We start from the raw sequence: 22,125 nt of genomic DNA, 5'->3' as shown, positions 1-22,125 counted from the left end.
GGACCTTCTGATCAGTAACTCACAGCCTTAACCATTGAGCCTCCACTGCAACCAAACTGAATTAGAGACTTGGATCAACTTGGTCTGCTTGCTGTCCATTTTGAGTCTTTGGGCCTTTTTACACCTGGTCACTTCATGTGTTTTCTCTGATCCGATAGCTATCTGATTTGTTAAAACTGTTCCATTTACATTAGGCCACATAAATGCGTCTTGGCGAATCGGATATCAATCCGATCTTTCTACTCCCGCCCAAAATGCAAATATATTTTACCTCATTTCCGGGGTAATTGAAATGGAACACATGCGGTTGCTACAAAAAACAGCATTTACTGTTTGCTGCATTTTCGCTGGGGGCAGCAGTGCATTTTAATACCAAATGAGACGCCTGGGTGAAAGATCGGAGCCAGCGCTGGTGGCAAAACATGTTTCTTTCTGGCGCGATGCACGACTCGCGAGTCACCTGCGAGTGACGTACTTCCGTTTGGGAGGAGTATAGCGCTGACGTATGTGGCTTGAACAACCACATTCATTTACACCTGTCCAGTTTCATCTTAAACGCGTCCCAGACCACCTCCTGAAGTGGTTTGAGCGATCGGATTTATATCCGTCTCGAAAACGTTTCGGAGGGCATTTAGACTTGGTCTTTTTACCATCGGATAGCTATCGTATCACAGAAAACGCATGAAGTGACCAGGTGTAAAAACCCCCATTAACAGCTGCTTTGCCTAAAGCCAGCGAAAATAATCAAGTCTTGCTGAAAACATATGACTTCTGCTTCTGCCAGGGTGACCTCAGGGTTAAGGATGAAAGGATGAGGCTAAAATCTAATCCAAAGATGTTAAGCTTGTTGAATGACCCTGGGCTCAAACCCCGGTGTTTGAAACATTTGACCACTGTGCACCTTTTCTACAAATACAGAATTAGTGAACACAATCAACAACAACATAAAAGTCCATTCAGCAAACACTGCATGAGAAAATAAATATATTCTGCCAACAAACTGATTTGGTTTGCTGGTTTGTCCTTCAAAGTGGGACGGAGGTGTGGTGGAGAAGAAGAGAGAGGGATGAGTAGCAGCAAAGCCTCAGCCAAAGAACAGGCTGCCAAGGGGCTCAGCTCTTAAGCACACAAACAATCAGCTTTCTGAGGTGTGTGTGTGTGTGTGTATGTGTGTGTGTGTGTGTGTTAGAGCCAGCTCACCTGCAAAGCTTCCAGGAAGCGAAAGGAGCCCAATCGCCGTCCTCGCGGCACCAGACAGAAGGTGGAGTTGTGAAGCATTTCACGGTAGTCATATCTGCAGGAAAGACACACACACACACACACACACACACACACACACACATATGAGGGAAGCTTTTCACCATCTCTATTCTTTTCATGTTACATCTTTATTAACCTTTTGGCCCACAGAGCAGCTCCTTCCATTCATCCTTTTCTCTATCCATCCCTTTCTCCCTCTGTCCCTCCCTCCATGTTAAGTGTCATCTGGCTATCCAAACACAATGATCTGGCTTCTTGGGGTAATGAGCTATGAGTGACACCAGCTTGCATAAGCCAAGTACATTTGCCAGGAGTGTGTCTGGAGACAGGCTTTATCCTCCGCTCTCTCTTACACACACCTACCCAACCCACACACACCCACACCAGGTTCACACTTTGCTATATCTCAGTCACACACACACACACACAACACAGATGCCTTGAGAAGATATATAGATGTTTTCCATATCAAAGAAACAGAAAGTCATTTATCTGCCACTGAGCTCAAGCGAACAGCCATGTCACAGATGGGTCCTCACACACACACACACACACACACACACACACACACACACACACACACACACACACACACACACACACACACACACACACACACACACACACACACACACACACACACACACACACACACACACACACACACACACACACACACACACACACACACGAGAAATGACTGGGAATGTGCAGCCATCGAGAGACCAAAAGGTCAAAAGACAGTCAGCTGTAGAAAATTTAGGAGAATAAATGCAGGGTGGAGATTTAAGTCACAACAGATACACACCAGCCAGGTGCCACTCGCATACACATTAAATATACACTAGAGTCAGGTGTTATATACACTGACTGTCCTCATCTCACACTGAACCTAAACACCTCTACTGCCCATGTCTCACACTGAACCTAAACACCTCAACTGCCCATGTCTCACACTGAACCTAAACACCTCAACTGCCCATGTCTCACACTGAACCTAAACACCTCTACTGCCCATGTCTCACACTGAACCTAAACACCTCTACTGCCCATGTCTCACACTGAACCTAAACACCTCAACTGCCCATGTCTCACACTGAACCTAAACACCTCTACTGCCCATGTCTCACACTGAACCTAAACACCTCAACTGCCCATGTCTCACACTGAACCTAAACACCTCTACTGCCCATGTCTCACACTGAACCTAAACACCTCTACTGCCCATGTCTCATACTGAACCTAAACACCTCAACTGCCCATGTCTCACACTGAACCTAAACACCTCAACTGCCCATGTCTCACACTGAACCTAAACACCTCAACTGCCCATGTCTCACACTGAACCTAAACACCTCAACTGCCCATGTCTCACACTGAACCTAAACACTCCAGATGTCCATGTCTCTCATTTATCTTGCTGTGAATATCTTAAACCGTTTACTCCCTGGTGTTTGTTTCATTGAGGTAGACCAAAACAAAAGGATATGTTTCCTATGCACACTTTCAATCCACTGAACAGACCAAGTAGATTTTCCCCAGCAAAAAAAATTGGATGTCCACAACGAGGTCATATCTGTCTGGCTATTCTCCGAATTAGAAAACATCTTAAGAACATCTGCATGATTTTTTTTTTGTGTAAATATCAAGGAGAAATGACATGATAGGAAAACTATATCCAGTTCATCATTACTGATACAAAAGATCTGGGCTGAAATCTGTGGAATTACATATGACCCCGTTTTGTAAGAACTACACATTAATTAAAATCATCAAACAGATCAAATAAAGCAAAGGGAATTCTGTTTCCTGGTGACGGTGTACTTTTGATGTTGACATTAGGGAACTTCGGCAAGATGAAAGTTCCTGGCTTGGATTTCCGACTGGTTCACTGGTACTTTACCGTGAGAGAGGTTGGGATTTTCCGAGTTCTCAGTACAATAGATTGCTGCATGATCAGCCCATCCAACTAATAAACATTTATACTGACTGCTGATCAAGTTCTCACACACTGACTGTAATGATCTTCTTAGTAAACACGGCCTGGAATTTTTTTGGATTTGGGAATTTTATACAAGAAGTACAAGTTGTCTAGTTAAACAAATATGATCAGTGGCCCTTTAAAAATTCCTGCATTTTGAAACATGCATCACTCACATCAGACTAACTGCCCTGGGCGCTTAACAAAACAACACTCCGTCTGTGAAAGAATGAAGCCACCGTGAGAAGGAAAGACTGTGTGTATGTAGTGTTTGAGAGAGAAAGAATAAAAGAGGGGAAAAAGAGGGGGAGTTATAGCACATGGGTATATTGATGGCTACCCAAGACTATTATGCCCAGAAAGAAATGGTATTATTTCCAATTTGGTGGAAACATGAAAAAGTGTGATATGATGTGGCTAGAAAGGTAGAAAGAGAGACGAGAGGACAGAAAGAGGAGGAAAAAGAGCAACTATAACCGTCTGGGTGAGAAGAACATGACGGACATCTTTTAGGTGAATGGCTAGAAATGAATCAATTTATCTGTGAGTGTTTTTCATGTTCATGGCACAGATCCAATAAGTGAAATGTGCAGGAATATTTGTAATAATTCCCACATACTCCAGCAGAAATATATTCCATCAACTTATGCACAAAATATTTTGATCGATCCCACAAATCCCACCACAGATAATTTGACCAAGCCCACTAATAATGCCACTATAAATTTGACCAAGCCCACTAATCCTGCCACTATAAATTTGACCAATCCCACTATTCCTGCCACTATCCCACTAATCCTGCCATTATAAATTTGACTAATCCTGCCACTATAAATTTGACCAATCCCACTAATCCTGCCACTATAAATTTGACCAATCCCACTAATCCTGCCACTATAAATTTGACCAATCCCACTAATCCTGCCACTATAAATTTGACCAATCCCACTAATCCTGCCACTGTGAATTTGACCAATCCCACCACAGAAAATTAGACCAATACCACTAATCCTGCCACTATAAATTTGACTAATTCCAACACAAAGTTTGACCAATCCAACTAATCCTGCCACTATAAATGTAAACAATCCCAGTAATCCTGCCACCATAAATTTGACCAATCTCTCTAATCCTGCCACAGTCAATTTGACCAATCCTACTAATCCCACCACAGAAATTTTAACAAATCCCAAATAAAGCCACAATTATTCTTACACATACCCTAGGGTTATATCTTTTAATTAAATTTGGGGCTACAGAAATAACAAGGTTTGAACTATAGCCAGGGACCGTAACCAGAAAAAAGCATTTACTAAAGATGAATGAACGCATTGTAGGCGTCACACTTACGAGACTAAACCACTCACTCACTGGGATTAGTTTTGTTGGGTCCTGTGTCATCCTAGTCCTGATTCAGACCTCGGGCTCTAACAACTCCAGTCTGTCAGGGACGCTCTAAATATTCATGCGCTCTCATGTTTCCTGCACTTTGCAACTGCAGCACAACCAACAAAGATCTGGTCTACATCAGTCCTGCTTATAAACCTACACTGATGTACCGATGTACTGAGCTTGGTCCAGCTGTTGAACCGAACATCTGCCGGCTATCGTCGATCAGGAGTGTAATATGTATGGAAAGTAGAAATATTCACTGACTCATCATCCACTATACAGTAGTCATGCTGTAGATTTCCATGTTGCAAAGTGTAAACAATTCACAGTGATTCAAAGCTCAAAGATCAATTTCTTCGTGTTTCTCACTACTCAGATCAGAGTGCTTTCAGCTCGCTCGCACAAACAGGACAAAACTGTAAACAGATGCAAATCTTTCAAGATCTAGTGTTTTGTATGAGAGGCAGGATTTCTTACCGTATCCCGTGTTTATTTTTAGACTTCCAGATATGTTACATTGTGGTTTTACCTTACACATGTGCTCTAGAAAGGCAGCTACACTGCTGTAGTCAGCATGCTAAGATTAACCAGATTTCTAAATATCGGAGAGAATATTTATTTCAGTAAAATCTGGATCAGTCATATTTCTCAAAAACTAGGACACATTGTAATAAAGCTGAAACCCTGATTTAACAAAGCAAGCTGAAGATGCGTATGAAGAAATCATGAAGAAATCATGAATACAATCATTTTTTGGGCCTCCACTGAGATGAGGCCGACTCTGTGGATCCTGGGGCATCTAGAGATGTTCCAGCTCCAGTTAGACTCTGCTATACTAAAGAGGAGATGACAACTCCATGTGGTCTTTTAGGACAGCGATCTCCTCATCAATACAACATTTGTCAGACTGTATATTTATAATCACACCCTCCAGTGTCACCCATATGAGGATGAGGTTCCCCTTTGAGTCTGGTTCCTCTCAAGGTTTCTTCCTTTACCATCTAAGGGAGTTTTTCCTTGCCACTGCTGCCTGAGTCACCTCAGACTTGCTCACTGGGGATAAATACATACACATTGTGAACTAAATCTATCTAATATTAATCTTGAATTTTGTATTCTGTTAATCTTTATATTATTCTTTATAATAACCTTTTGTTCTATGTTTGTTTTGTAAAGCTGCTTTGAGACAATGTCAATTGTAAAAAGCGCTGTACAAATAAACTTACATTGAATTGAAGAAATAAGTATGAGGAAGTAGTAGCGAGGAAAATAATGATGCCAGTATAAATCTGATGCATCAACAATGGAAATAAATCTTTTTAACCAACTGACAGGTGAGTTAGAGAGAGCTGCAAGATGGGATACGACATATTTATACAGAACAAAGCTATAGGTCTTTGTTATTTGAGATTTTTCTGAAAAACCGAGCTAGATTTTCAGATCTGGTGAAATTTGTGCCGTTATTAAACTCGAAGAAAAAGGAACCAAAACCTGCAAAAATAGATGTGGGCAAAAATGTAAATACACTTTATTTTGGTTGCTTGAGTGACAAAACAAAACAAAAAAAAACAGAGCATTGAGCTTTTTGTTGAGGTCTACATTTCTGTTTATACACTTTTCCATGACCTTACAGAAATGAACCGAAAGCCCTGCAACGCCTTAAGTCCAGGTCAACAAACACATCTAAACTGTATTTAATGACATGCAGAAATCACAGCATAGCAGCTATGTGTTTGTTTTGAAAATCCCAGCTGATTTCTCTCTTTTATACGCTGTTTACTCAATCTCTTTCTAAATGCCTTTCCTGACAGAATTCATAGGAAGCCTGTCTGGGAAAGAAGCCAAAGTGGTGCTGCTTTTGAATCAGGACGATCAGGCCGAGCTATAGCGAGTTTAAACTTCTCCTCATCACTATGCTCGGTGACAAACACAAGTGTGCAGCTAAATAAACGCAATGTGCATGGATATGCAGAACGTACGTGTGGACTAATAACATTATCAACAAGTAGGACAACAACAATGACAACGTCAGCAACAACAACAAAAAGAGAAGCAATGACGACGGCAACAAACCCAACAACGACAACGACGACAGTGATGACAAAGACAATATCCTGTTACTGTTGCTATAAAGGAAACACCATTCAAAATTCAAGCTAGCATGTTTACCACAAATACAATGCCTAAACAACCTTCAGGCCATATAAATATTAACAGCTCAGTGATGAAACTTGGCTTAAACAATTTGAAGACAAAAAAAAAAACAAAACACCCTGGAGCAAGAAAGCAAATCCACCAAATGCAATCTGCAAAGCACCAGAATCCTGAATAATCCAGTTGTTTTCTTGGCAACAATTTGCCACTAGTCAGTGCCAGGCATACAAGATTCTGGGTTCGATCCTGGCATCCAAGACAGTTTTTTTTTTTAAAAACCCAACAAGAAAATGAACTGGCAACAATGTTGTAATAAATACGAGAGACTCAGTAATATAATCCCTGTTCCACCAGCCACAGCCAAGAACCATTCCAGACTACGTCAAACGCTCACCATTATCGCGAGATGCTTTCTGGCGCTGTGCTAGTCGCATGTGAACTCGTTTTTATCGCCATGAAAAGGAAGGAATGTAGAATGTGTAGTGCGCTGATGGAGATTCCATCCGTCTTCCACACACCAGCCGGCACGAGAAGGGTTTTAAAGTGCTGGTGAGATTAATGGTCACTAAAGGGACTAACCATCATGCTTCAAAGTGACCGAGTTAAGGACTGGAATATTGGAGTTTATTAGCCAGCTAATGCTAGCAGGGATAATTCCTCAGCCTCTGCACCTGACAGCGAGCAACGAAATGTCTGTGATGTCAATGTTCGGCTAACAGGAAGAGGTCAGATTTGCACTCGAGTCACAGATATTGAACGTTTGATGGTTTCGGCAGGATGGAATTTCTCTTATTATACCGATTATACTTAGAAGTTGTTTAAAGCTCCTGGTTACACAATTGCACTTGACTTATTCTGAGTGCAGAGTTATAAAAGGGAAATGATTTATAATCACACTACCGGTGCCACCCAGATGATGTTTTATTTTGAGCCTTGTCCCTGTCAAAGTTTCATCATATTGTCATATTGAGTTTTTCAGTGCTGCTGTTGTCTCTTTGAAATTATTCTGAATTTTAATATTCCTGTAAAACTGCTTTGTGACAACATTTATTCTTAAAAGCGCTATACAAATAAAATTGAATTACATTCTCTGATCAATATCTCATCAGCATCCGCTTTCTTCTCCACCTCCTGTTCCTGACAGCGAGCATCATCTCTTGCTATTAATCACTCAATATTCCAAAAGGCTTTTCTTGCATCTTTAGCAAGTATTTCGGTTCATTCAAGTTAAGTGTGTGTGAAAGGAGTTAAAGTTAAAGGAGTGAAGAAGTGTGCACTCCTTTAAGGCATATTAACACTCCGCTGGTCTGTCTACGAATTGTGGGATAGTGTTTAGTGTAAAGTGTGTGTGTGCGCATGTGTGTGTTATGTAATTCCAGTGTTATGGATGTGACATTTGAACTCTTACTGACCTGCTCAGTGTCTCACAGCCTGCACAAGCCAGGCATCTCTGGTCTTGTCACCTTCTATTAAGAACGCAGCGATATTCAAAAGGAAGCCATTGATTTACAGATTTTTACACAGTCACATCACACAGACAGCATTTTTCAAATCTCTCATGTTAAATACTAAAGCTAGAGGTTTAAAAGTGCTCATTATTTATCTTCAATGCTGTGGAAAAAAGTGGGCTTTTAGAAGCGAGGTGTGTGAAACGGATCAAATGACTGAGTGGTTAAATGTGTGAAATAATGCTGCGTTCGGACTTGATGTTCAGTAAAATGCACTAATTAAAAACCCCTAAACTTGAAATTTCACATCTACTTAACTCGAAACTCTGTTTACAGAGTGATGGCAAAATCAGTATCGCTTTGAGAACAGTGTAAAGTTCCTCTTATTTATTTTAAATGACCTTACTTATTTAAATACAATTTTCTGCTTAGAATAAATAAATAAATTAATAAATAAAATTAATAATAATTATTATATTTATAATAATAATAATACATCCATCCATCCATCTTCTACCGCTTATCCGGGGCCGGGTCGCGGGGGCAGCAGTCTAAGCAAGGACACCCAGACTTCCCTCTCCCCAGACACTTCCTCCAGCTCCTCCGGGGGAATACCAAGGCGTTCCCAGGCCAGCCGAGAGACATGGTCCCTTCAGCGTGTCCTAGGTCTTCCCCGGGGCCTCCTCCCGGTTGGACATGCCCGGAACACCTCCCCCGGGAGGCGTCCAGGAGGCATCCGGAACAGATGCCCGAGCCACCTCAGCTGACTCCTCTCGATGTGAAGGAGCAGCGGCTCTACTCTGAGCTCCTCCCGAGTGACCGAGCTCCTCACCCTATCTCTAAGGGAGCGCCCAGCCACCCTGCGGAGGAAACTCATTTCGGGCGCTTGTATCCGGGATCTTGTCCTTTCGGTCATGACAGAAGCTCATGACCATAGGTGAGGGTAGGAACGTAGATCGACTGGTAAATAGAGAGCTTCGCCTTGCGGCTCAGCTCTTTCTTCACCACAACAGACCGGTATATCGACCGCATCACTGCAGAAGATACACCGATCCGCCTGTCGATCTCCCGCTCCATCCTTCCCTCACTCGTGAACAAGACCCCAAGATACTTAAACTCCTCCACTTGAGGCAGGAGCTTTCCACCAACCTGAAGGGGACAAGCCACCCTTTTCCGGCTGAGAACCATGGCCTCGGACTTGGAGGTGCTGATTCTCATCCCCGCCGCTTCACACTCGGCTGCAAACCGTCCCAGTGCACGCTGGAGGTCCTGATTTGAAGAAGCCAACAGGACAACATCATCTGCAAAAAGCAGAGACGAAATCCCATGGTCCCCAAACCGGACACCCTCCGGCCCCCGACTGCGCCTAGAAATCCTGTCCATATAAATAATGAACAGGACCGGTGACAAAGGGCAGCCCTGCCGGAGTCCAACATGCACCGGGAACAAGTCTGACTTACTGCCGGCAATGCGAATCAAACTCCTGCTCCGGTCATATAGTGACCGGACAGCCCTTAGCAGAGGGCCCCGGACCCCATACTCCTAGAGCACCCCCCACAGATCACCACGAGGGACACAGTCAAATGCCTTCTCCAGATCCACAAAGCACATGTGGACTGGTTGGGTAAACTCCCATGAACCCTCCAGCAACCTGGTGAGGGTGTAGAGATGGTCCAGTGTTCCACGACCGGGACGAAACCCGCATTGTTCCTCCTGAATCCGAGGTTCAACTATCGGCCGAATTCTCCTCTCCAGTACCCTGGCATAGACTTTTCCGGGGAGGCTGAGGAGTGTGATCCCCCTGTAGTTGGAACACACCCTCCGGTCCCCCTTCTTAAACAGAGGGACCACCACCCCAGTCTGCCAGTCCAGAGGCACTGTCCCCAGCCGCCACGCGATGTTGCAGAGGCGTGTCAACCAAGACAGCCCCACAACATCCAGAGACTTGAGGTACTCAGGGCGGATCTCATCCACCCCCGGTGCCTTGCCACTGAGGAGCTTCTCAACCACCTCAGTGACCTCAGCTTGGGGGATCGATGAGTCCTCAACTGAGCCCTCTGCCTCTGCTTCCTCAGTGGAAGACATGTCGGTGGGGTTGAGGAGATCCTCGAAGTACTCCTTCCACCGTCCGAGAATGTCCCCAGTCGAAGTCAGCAGATTCCCACTCCCACTGTAAACAGTGTGAGCAGGGCACTGCTTCCCCCTCCTGAGGTGCCGGACGGTTTGCCAGAATTTCTTCGAGGCCAACAAATAGTCCTTCTCCATGGCCTCACCGAACTCCTCCCAGACCCGAGTTTTTGCCTCTGCAACCACCCGGGCTGAAGCTCGCTTGGCCCTCCGGTACCCATTCGCTGCCTCCGGAGTCCCCCGAGCCAACCAGGCTTGATAGGACTCCTTCTTCAGCTTGATGGCATCCCTTACTTCCGGTGTCCACCACCGGGTTCGGGGATTGCCGCCACGACAGGCACCGGAGACCTTACGGCCACAGCTCCGCGCGGCCGCGTCGACAATGGAGGTGGAGAACATGGTCCACTCAGACTCAATGTCTCCAACCTCCCCCGGGATCTGGTTGAAGCTCTGCCGGAGGTGGGAGTTGAAGATCTCTCTGACCGGAGACTCTGCCAAACGTTCCCAGTGGACCCTCACAGTACGTTTGGGTCTGCCAAGTCTGTCCAACTTCATCCCCGGCCATCGGATCCAACTCACCACCATGTGGTGATCAGTTGACAGCTCCGCCCCTCTCTTTACCCGAGTGTCCAAGACATACGGCCGGAGGTCAGATGAAACAACCACAAAGTCGATCATCGACCTCCGACCTAGGGTGTCCTGATGCCATGTGTACTGATGGACACCCTTATGCTTGAACATGGTGTTTGTTATGGACAAACTGTGACTAGCACAGAAGTCCAATAACAGAACACCACTCGGATTCAGGTCGGGGGGGCCGTTCCTCCCAATCACGCCCCTCCATGTGTCACTGTCGCTGCCCACGTGAGCGTTGAAGTCCCCCAGTAGAACGACGGAGTCCCCGGTCGGAGCACTTTCCAGCACCCCTCCCAGAGACGCCAAGAAGGTCGGGTACTCTACACTGCCATTTGGCCCGTAAGCACAAATAACAGTGAGAGACCTCTCCCCGACCCGAAGGCGCAGGGAAACGACCCTCTCGTTCACCGGGGTGAACTCCAACACATGGCTGCTGAGCTGGGGGGCTATGAGCAAGCCCATACCAGCCCGCCGCCTCTCACCGCGGGCAACTCCAGAGTAGTAGAGAGCCCAGCCTCTCTCGAGGAGTTGGGTTCCAGAGCCCGAGCCGTGCGTGGAGGCGAGCCCAACTATATCTAGTTGGTATCTCTCAACCTCCCGCACCAGCTCAGGCTCCTTCCCCCCCAGCGAGGTGACATTCCATGTCCCTAGAGCCAGATTCCGTGTCCGGGGATTGGGTCGCCGAGGCTCCCGCCTTCGACTGCCACCCAATCCACATTGCACCAGCCCCTTACGGTTTCTCCTGCAGGTGGTGGGCCCACAGGAGATAATAATAATAATACAATTTATAATAATAATAATAATAATAATAATAATAATAATAATAATAATAAAAATACAAATAATAATAATAATAATAATAATAATAATAATAATGTTTTATTTATAGGCACCTTTCAAGTCACTCAAGGTCACTATACAAATTCAAACAAGTAAATAAAATAAAGTTAAACCACAATAAAACAATATTAAAAACAGTTATCTAACAGTAAATATTAAGGAGATTTACATGCTGCCTAAGATCATGTGGAATAAGCGCATCTGAACAAACAGGCTTAGTCGTGTTTTGAATGTGGTGTGAGTCTGTGTTACGGATGTTTTACTGGAGAGAATTCCAGAGATGAGGAGCAGTGCGACTAAAAGCTCTAGCGCCCATGGTGGTTAAACAGGCAGCGGATGTAATGAGGAGCCTAGATGAGGAAGAGCGGCGAGCACAAGAGGGAGCGTAGAACTGTATACTGTAAGATCTGAAAGGTATGGTGGAGCAAGGGCTTTAAAAGGGAGGAGAAGAATCGATCACCGAAATCGTTAGTGCTAATGTTAGCTGGCTAGCTTGTTGCTAACGCTAAGTTTACTCCGATAGAAGAGAAGCAGCAGCCACACAGGTCTATAGGTGTGAAAGTGCGCTTAATGTAGCTTTTTATGGCTTTACATGCTCTGACAGGGCAAAGAAAAGACATGCTTTGGTGGAGGCGTCAATGTTTTTTCCCCATTTGGCACATCAAACAGCCCTGAGGTGGGAAATGACGTTATTACAACTTGTAAATTATCCCTTACAAGTTAGCATGAATGCAGCAGAAGAATAACCTCCAAATGAACTGAGAAGAACAGATGTGTTCATCCAGTGTGCTGAAGCTGATCACTGACAAAAGATCAGACAAAAAAAGAACAAATACGTGTGACAAATGTGAAAGACAAAATATCAGATTTCTGCTCATTATCACCTTAAAAACTAGAGCACATCATTGTGGGTATGAGGGGAATAGACAGAATGCTTAGACGCGAGTTTATTCAGTTGTAATATGCAGGACAGATGTGCTTCAAAGCGCATGCCATGTCCATGTGATTAGCGGGGCTACGGTGACGTGTGTGTGTGTGTGTGTGTGTGTGTTGAAAGAGTCAGTGTAATTTGGAACATGACAGCACATGTCTCACTGAGGTGGCTCTGGTTCTGTGTGAGGAACGTGCAGGGGCATTTCAGTCACTTTCATCTGAGATCACACATTTCCACAGCTGGGATATGCTTAAAGGTCACACACACGCAAACATAAGACACACACACCACAATGGACCAAGACTGCACGTTTTTGGACTCATCACCCTTTGGTTCTGACTTAAAAAAGAAAACTAAAAGCATTCTATTCCACACACACACACACACACACACAGTGAGGACCAAATCTCTGGGTTAGTTGACAACCTAATACTATCACTAACCAGGTAAATGCATCCTGGTATAAAAGCCTGCAAGTTCCCTATAGTCCTATGTGACACTGGTGCTCCAGAGGTGGTGAAGACCTTAGAAAGAAGGCTAGAACACCAGCTGCTCTGGAGAGCACCCCAAAAAGGTGAGCAAACACTCTTAATTAACTCATTTACTTGCAAACACATTCTAATTTATTCCATCTAAAGAATAAATGCACAAAAACTCCATGCCATATGTGCCTCCGACACAGCGCAGAGAGAGATAGATAGAGAGAGAGAGAGAGAGAGAGAGAGAGAGAGAGAGAGCACGTCTGCTCCCAAAATTAGATAAATGAATGAATCAATCTTGGCTGAGGAGAACAGAAGGGGGCTTGACGAACAGCAAGGGTCAGAATCGAAACCTTGCTTACTATCATAGTGGGGAGCCTCAAGACACAAAATTAAATCGATTCACAGAGTAACTGTTCTGCATGACATGTAAAAAAAACAAAAACAAAACAATAACAACAACGACCACACAAGACCACGACTAAGAGTTAAAAGCAAAAAAATTACCTTCAGAAAATAAGAGAGGGAGAGAGAAGCAGAGAGAGAGAAAGAAGCAGAGAGAGAGGGAGAGGGAGAGAGAGAGAGAGAGAGAGAGAGAGAGAGAGAGAGAGAGAGAGAGAGAGAGAGAGAGAGAGAGAAAGGGAGAGAGAAGTAGAGAGAGAGAGAAGTAGAGAGAGAGAGAGAGAGAGAGAGAGAGAGAGAGAGAGAAGCAGAGAGGGAGAGAGAAGCAGAGAGAGAGAGAGAGAGAGAGAGAGAGAGAGAGAGAGAGAGAGAGAGAGAGAGAGAGAAGCAGAGAGGGAGAGAGAAGCAGAGAGAGAGAGAGAGAGAGAGAGAGAGAGAGAGAGAGAGAGAGAGAGAGAGAGAGAGAGGGAGAGAGAAGCAGAGAGGGAGAGAGAAGCAGAGAGACAGAGAGAGAGAGAGAGAGAGAGAGAGAGAGAGAGAAGCAGAGAGAGAGAAAGAAGCAAAGAGAGAGAAAGAAGCAGAGAGAGAGAGAGAGAGAGAGAGAGAGAGAGAGAGAAGCAGAGAGAGAGAGAAGCAGAGAGGGAGAGAAGCAGAGAGGGAGAGAGAAGCAGAGAGAGAGAGACAGAGAGAGGGAGAGAGAAGCAGAGAGGGAGAGAGAAGCAGAGAGAGAGAGAAAGAGAGAGGGAGAGAGAAGCAGAGAGGGAGAGAGAAGCAGAGAGGGAGAGAGAAGCAGAGAGAGAGAGGGGGAGAGACAGAGAGAGAAAGAGAGAGAGGGAGAGAGAGAGAGGAACAAACTGATAAACACTGAGATTTGTTGTTCTCCTCTAGAGGAACAGAAATAGTACAAATATCGGTGAGGTGATCTGAGGTCAGCCGGGACGAGCTCATGTCCCTAATGACACCCCTAGAAAGGGCCTTTTGAGGGATCAGGCTACATGATAGTGTTTTTGGTTCACAAGACACACCTGGAGCAAACACAGAAGAGACATAAGGAATGAGGGAGAAATGTAGGCCACTCTGATCCTCCAGAACAAGAAGATCTGCAGCTTCTTGAACGACATGACACGGCTTCTCCTGCTACATGCTTCGTCAGATTGCCTTGAGACGAGCTTTGATGGAAGACATTTCATAATCATGAGACGTCACGTCATCTTTGGCAAGTGATTCGGTTTTAAGGAAAAACTCCTCACCAAGACAACGTCTGCTTAGCAAAAAAATAAAAAATAACTACACACACACACATGCTTCTGTTTTTCCTGCTAGAGTTTTCCGATGAATTTATACATGACTCCTGCATTATCTACAAGCCGTACTGATATATTTAGATTATTATATTTATCTTCCAGCACAGGATGTGACAAGAGGAAACAGGCAGAGATGACCAAGTATGAAAGTATTTTTCACCAATTTAAGAACAAACAAAAAAAAAAACAAGATGTGAAACGAAGCACATGCAAATTCTAACTAACTAAAAAAGAAAAAAAAAAGTATTTTTTAAATTTCTGATTATTTTTGTGCACATTTTTCAGAAACTGCATAGAGAAAAATAATAATAAAAAAATTACAAATTGTATTATTTTTATTTCCATATTTTCCATTTGATTTTAAAAAGGTGCATTAAAAAAAATAATAATAATTTAAGGTTTAAGGAAAAAAAAGATATGACAGTATGAGCTCATTTTATCCTGGTCTCCCTGGATCTCAGGGTGAATTCTGAGCTCATCCCGGGAATACCAGGCATTAGATGGGAATTCAGAGTAGACAGCGGTCAAGTGCAATACTAACAAATTATGGATACGTAGTATTGGAGATGAAGCGCTACTGCACAGCCATTATCATGTTTTCAGTGCAAGACATCAGACACACCTGTTCTCCCTGAAAAACACACACACACACACACACACACACACACACACACACACACACCACATCCTGTAGTTTCAGACTTCACCTGTCTGTTGTATTTATAACGGCACAGCGACACGGTTTAATTCTCTGCCGTTCGTTCTGCGTGATGATAACAGAGATGTGAGGAATCTGGAACTGGTCCACAGTGAGCTGGAGATGAAACACTGAGCCAGCCTTAATTTGCTACATCTATTTTATGTAACATAGACGCACAGCACCAGACACAGTCCAGTTACACTTAGTGTGCTGCTTTCTCTGTTCTTTTGTGCACATGTGGGAATAAGAGAGTTTGACAGCAGATGGATCGTGTTGCAAATCGTGACATCAGAGTGAAAATATCTTTCCTTCTTTACCTCACAGTAGGGCCACGACGGAGACTGTCACTACACTGCGAGCAAAAAAAAAAATGTCCCAGTCCCAATTATACCAGAGCAAGCACACACACACACACACACACACACGCGCACTGCATCATTGCTTTTCTTTGTTTCTCCATAACGAGTTATTTTGCCCTTCAGTTATTCCATTCAGTTTCAGTGAAATTGCCTGAATATATCCGAGCATGTCGTCTCCTCGTAAAATTACAGGACAAAATAACGTATTAGCAGCTGTTTTATTAACAACAGTCTCCTGTAGGATACAATGCTTCCTTAGATAAATATGGCCAAAAATTAAAGAATAATTACAAAGACGGCGCTTCATCTTTCTCTTTACAGGGGAAGTACACAACATTTAATCCTAACAACCTCATCATAAAACCCATAAGAAACTTTAGACTAATAAAAAAGGAGAAAGAAAAACACAGTAAACATTCATACACTATTGCTCCAGTTTAACTCACGGATAAAGACCACCACTGAAGCTCCAGCATTAAAATCATTTATTTCACTATCGCAAAGAGTGAGTGAGTGAGTGAGTGAGTGAGTGAAGTGAGTGAAGTGAGTGAGTGAGTGAGTGAAGTGAGTGAGTGAGTGAAGTGAGTGAGTGAGTGAGTGAGTGAGTGAGTGGAGTGAGTGAGTGAGTGAGTGAGTGAGTGAGTGAGTGGGTGAGTGAGTGAGTGAGTGAGTGAGTGAGTGAGTGAGTGAGTGAGTGAGTGAGTGAGTGAGTGAGTGAGTGAGTGAGTGAGTGAGTGAGTGAGTGAGTGAGTGAGTGAGTGAGTGAGTGGAGTGAGTGAGTGAGTGAGTGAGTGAGTGGAGTGGGTGAGTGAGTGAGTGGAGTGGGTGAGTGAGTGAGTGAGTGAGTGAGTGAGTGAGTGAGTGAAGTGAGTGAGTGAGTGAGTGAGTGAGTGGAGTGAGTGGAGTGAGTGAGTGGAGTGAGTGGAGTGAGTGGAGTGAGTGAGTGGAGAGTGAGTGGATGATGGAGTGAGTGAGTGAGTGAGAGTGGTGAGTGAGTGAGTGAGTGAGTGGAGTGGAGGGGTGAGTGAGAGTGAGTGGTGTGAGTGAGTGAGTGAGTGAGTGAGTGAGTGAAGTGAGTGGAGTGAGTGAGTGAGTGGAGTGAGTGAGAGGAGTGAGTGAGTGAGTGGAGTGAGTGGAGTGAGTGAGTGAGAGGAGTGAGTGAGCGAGTGAGTGGAGTGAGTGAGTGGAGTGAGGAGTGAGTGAGAGGAGTGAGTGAGTGAGTGAGTGAGTGAAGTGAGTGAGTGAGTGAGTGAGTGAGTGAGTGAGTGAGTGGAGTGAGTGGAGTGAGTGAGTGGAGTGAGTGGAGTGAGTGAGTGGAGTGAGTGAGTGAGTGAGTGGAGTGGAGTGAGTGAGTGAGTGAGTGAGTGAGTGGAGTGAGTGAGTGAGTGGAGTGAGTGAGTGAGTGGAGTGAGTGGAGTGAGTGAGTGAGTGAGTGAGTGAGTGGAGTGAGTGAGTGAGTGAAGTGAGTGGAGTGAGTGAGTGAAGTGAGTGGAGTGAAGTGAGTGAGTGGAGTGAGAGAGAGAGTGAAGTGAGTGGAGTGAGTGGAGTGAGTGAGTGGAGTGAAGTGAGTAAGTGGAGTGAGAGAGAGAGAGAGAGAGAGAGAGAGAGAGAGAGAAAGAAAGAAAGAAAGAAAGAAAGAAAGAAAGAAGCTACAGATTCACCAGAAGATTTTAGCCTTGTCTTTTGCAATAAGAAGAGCACAAAGAGACTTAATGAAACATTTATAGCCCGGCCCACCTGCTCTCTGCTCTACACACGCCTGGGTTAAATATGTTCAATAGAGCACAGAATCCGGTCTTCCTGTTCCCCTTCCTCAACATAATGAAGGCTTCCAAGGCAGACATCCATCCTTCCCATTATACCCTGCCATCACTCCTCCCCTCTTTCCTCTAGCACTTTAGCCGAGAGTCAGTATTTTATACTGGTCTGGAAACTGCTTTAAGAGTCCTGACAGGATCCTCACATCCTCACAGAACAAAACAAACCAAAAAACATTTTCAATACCTCATGAACTCAAGCGCTAGCTTTAGACACAGTGAATCAAGGTGAACAGAAGGAATAGAGTACCTTGCACCAAATGGCACATCTGTGTTATGTAGTGTGGCATCAAAGAGCCCCACTTCCACCTGCACGTGTCAAAGCCCGGGGAGGAAGCGTCTCATGCTGCGGCACCAATCAGTGTGTCAGACAACCAGAAGCAAACAAAACAGCAGAGCAGTAAAGTGACTCCTCCATCTTGCAGCCAATTTCACGAAAACACCAGTTCCAAACATATAATTCAAGCATCTCAGTGTTGACAAAAGCGGACTAGGCTAATGTGAACAACGCAGACCATTTCAGCAAAGGACAGACTCACAAAGATGATTTAATAACAAGAGTCCAATTACAGATGGTTCTTTTTCTTTTCAGATACTGAAATATTGAGTAAACAAAGAACAAAAAATAAATTAACAGCAGCAACATACAATTTGTCGGTCTCGGATACCCACTCCAGTGACACGTCCATGCTCGAGATGGTAACTTTGGTGCCATTAATAGTATTGCATGAACTAATTATGTTTGGCATTAAGATATTTTAGATTAGATTTATTACACAAATGGATCAGATTCTGTCCCCCATCTGAAATCTGATCCATTTATCTTCTGACATCAGCCTGATACAAATGCATGATAATCCTGCCATCTCTAAATAAAATTTTCCCATCCTGAGGAATATAGTAAAAGGTAATAAGACGGACAATCTAACACTGTATTTGACTTAACACAGAAGTGATGAGCTATGAAGTGAAAAAAACATGGACGTCTTTTGTTGTCGACAAGTTAGCAGCTCATCACGGCCTCATCGATACAGTAAACCACTACACTATAGTCAGTGCTAAGGAATTAACAAGCTGAGATACTTGAATTTGACTGATCTAAAGCACATGCTTATGTTTATATTATATATTTATATACTAAAACAAAATAGTAAGAGTAGTAAGTAACCAACAACTGTTTAGTGCTCGTGCTGTGAGCAGCCATGTTGATTTGGCATCACTGGCTGAACTACTAGCTCAGTGTTGTGAAGTTATATCTTTAAGTTAAAGGGAGTAAAACAATACAGCTCATGACACTGTGCTGTATGTTTGGCAACGCTGGAAGAAATCCCCTCTACAGCAGGTTTTTTCCCCCCTTGAGATATATTTCTGCTTGATCTCCTGAAGGCCTTCGCTGCCCAGCTAAGCTGAGTCATATTAGCGTGGCTGAACTCCTGATACTCTCTATAATCAAGACTTCTCAAATGGTGCGCAGGTTTTCCACTGCTGTAGCAAAATAAATAAAAATCGCCGAGCACCTGGTTGTGCATCGCGGCCCCCGCTGTGGGAACCGCTGCTCTGTATTACTGGTTTAGAGCTACCTGCTGTACAGCTGGAAGGGAAGTGTTGTTCACTTCAGTTGACTCAGAGAACTATTGTATTTAGGCAGAAACCATGCTGCTGGAAAACAGTGTGACTGAGACAGGATTCGTGTATTCTTACAGGTTCACAGAACAAAGTGTTGTGCATTCTTTAAAGACAGGACCCTGTTCTTTCCCTATGCACCATTTTTTCACTAGCTTTTACCTTGAGGTAATTTAACTGTTAGCCTGCAAATGAGCCACTTCAGGTGAGTGCCTGGGTGTGTAGATACCCACATGGCTGAGTGTAAGCTTTTGTGTGTGAGTGTTGGTGTGTTTCTAAACTCTGTGGTCTGGAAGTGAACAATAACTCCAGTCAGACTTCCCAGACATGCATTCACCATCAGGCTGATACATGAATTTACTTAATTTGAAATAACAACAATTTTGAGCAAAACAATGACTTTTTCTATGTCCGAAAGCCATCACTTGTCGACAAAATAAATAAAAGAAAGGCCTTTAAAGCAAGAATTTAAAAAAAAAAAAAAAACACTTCTTATTAAATTGTTATTTGTGTGTATTAGTATATTATCAGTCAAGCTTCTTTTTAAACAAAACCCATGAAACAACTTTACATCTATTTGTCAATTTTAGCCCAAAATTGTAGGTTGGTGTTACATTAAAGATGTACAAATTTGCATTGTGTGTTTTGCAGACAAAGAAAAGTCTCTACTGGGCCCCAAAAACAGAGCTTCAATGAAATGTCGGTCAGACCTGCCATTATTCTTTATTTTAACCACATCAAAAGCATGCCCTCCGGCAAAGGTATGAATTTCGCCTCCGCTACTATTCATGATCCGTAACCAATTATTCCTTTCAGTAACGGAAAGAAAAAATAAAAGATTACAATAAAAAACAAAACAAAGCATGCAGGGCTTTACCATTTTCTGAGAAATCCCAGAGCCTTTTCGGGACAGTCCAAGCGAATCATGTGTAGAAACTCCATTATTTTGTCATGTAAAGGAATTCTTATGAAATCATATCTAATTATTTATACAGCATCCTGACAATGTTTACAAGAGCTGTTGCTTCATCACTTGCTCATTTAAATCTCATGATCTCATAAACAGTCCAACCCTGCATCTGGTTGGTGTTTAAATCACTTTCTTGCACAAGCTTAATTCTCTTAATTATCTCTACACAATATCCAGGGATGATGAGATTTCATGAGCAGTGTAGAAAGTCCTCTGTTTAACATTACAGTATGTTTGTATGAGTTATTAATAGTGGAAAATGTGAATATGGAATTAAAAAAAAAAAGAAAAACAAACAAACGTGCAGGTCTGTACAATCTTTTGAGAAATCCCAGAGCTTTTGTTGGGACAGTCCAAGTCGGTCCGAACACTCGGACAGAAGAAATCGTTAGATTGTGACGGATAAACACAAACTGACTTTCTAAATGTCAAAGCGGCAAAGGAGCGCAGTGAGCAATAGTCGTCTCTGCTTGCTCAGTGGCCTGTAACAACAGCATCGGTCATGTTGATTGGAGCAGAGACAAGCGCACCACAGTGATTGGGCAGAAGCAGGGCTCTAACCAAGTAAGATGGTTCGAGAATTTGACAGCAGTAGAGCAGGGTTTTATGAAGCGTGCATCTTTTAGAGGTCAGGGTGGATGTGTCACTGAAATTTCATCAATCCAACAGCTCTAGCTTTCACAGCCGCTGCCTGTTCTCAAAGCAGAGCCCTTTTTTTTTGGTTTTTATTTTTTTTTGCAGTGAAGCTAGTTTGAAGGAATTCGTCTGGGATGCAACCTCCTGCTGAGATGGAGAGCTGTAGAGGAGGCTTGTGCCGCGTCAAGGCAGTGCGGAGATAAAATAAGTAATAAAGCGACAAGTGTGTACACAAATTGGGGACAGCAGGGTCGAGCTCCTGGCCAGGGGGTGACGTTTGTTCAAAAAAGCAATAGCAGGTGGGATTCATCATCAACCAATGGTTTCCATCAAAGAATATATGAAATATGGGAAACAAGGCTAGAGACTCTAAAGCGAATGAAACACTAACTCCTTAAAGTCCTTAAAGACAAACTAAAGCCATGTGAAGGAGTTATTCTTATGAAATCATTATATATAATCACTTAATGCCCCAATCCTCTGAGAATGTTTACAAGACCTGTTGCTTCATCACTTGGTGATTGGAAGAAATCTCACAAAAAGTCCAGCCCTTCATCTGGCTGGTGTTTAAGAGAATTAAGCTTGTGCAATAAAACGCATCTCTATCCATGGGATGAACATATTATATTAGCAGACTTGCCAAACTTTATGAATTTTGTGGCCACATACTTCAAATTAACACGAGTCTGTTTAGATTATGGCTCAAAGATGTTGTTATGGAATGACTTGGAAACGGTTTTTGATAATATAATAAGATAAGATAATTTGACGATATTATCCGACACTCCTGCGAAGCCCCGCCCACTTTCTCTGTCTCACATGCACAGGTGAATAGAGAACGTTTTGAACCTTTAAGATCGTTAAGTGACCGATATGTAAACGGATTACATTGAAAATCTTATGGTTTGGTGCTATTTACTGTGCATTCTGTGGAATCAAGGAAAAAGCCATAATCCAGCTGTAGTTTCACGACTGCTCCTGCTGACTGCACAGCTGGCAATACGATTACACTCCCCACTTCTCTCTTTAAACCTGAATTGATTGCAAATGTTCTTTTTCTTGT

General features: G+C 43.5%; 2 protein-coding genes across 2 annotated transcripts in view; one reads left to right on the top strand and one right to left on the bottom strand.

Annotated features, from left to right (window-relative positions):
* Window positions 1-6,468, top strand: part of med30 (mediator complex subunit 30) — a 51,441-nt gene extending 44,973 nt beyond the window's left edge. The window contains exon 6 of the mRNA XM_060896889.1: window positions 6,445-6,468. Within this exon, the coding sequence (XP_060752872.1) occupies window positions 6,445-6,453 (9 nt within the window). The 3' untranslated portion in view covers window positions 6,454-6,468. The remainder of the gene's footprint in view (window positions 1-6,444) is intronic.
* ext1b (exostosin glycosyltransferase 1b) overlaps window positions 1-22,125 on the bottom strand; it is an 88,494-nt gene that overhangs the window by 23,366 nt on the left and 43,003 nt on the right. The window contains exon 2 of the mRNA XM_060896885.1: window positions 1,201-1,294. Coding sequence (XP_060752868.1) covers window positions 1,201-1,294 — 94 coding nt within the window. The remainder of the gene's footprint in view (window positions 1-1,200; window positions 1,295-22,125) is intronic.

Source organism: Tachysurus vachellii, chromosome 21 (genome assembly GCF_030014155.1).
Source record: "Tachysurus vachellii isolate PV-2020 chromosome 21, HZAU_Pvac_v1, whole genome shotgun sequence".
Lineage (NCBI taxonomy): Eukaryota > Metazoa > Chordata > Actinopteri > Siluriformes > Bagridae > Tachysurus > Tachysurus vachellii.
The sequence above is the reverse complement of the archived record's forward strand: the minus strand, read 5'-3'. Positions and strand labels throughout refer to the sequence as shown.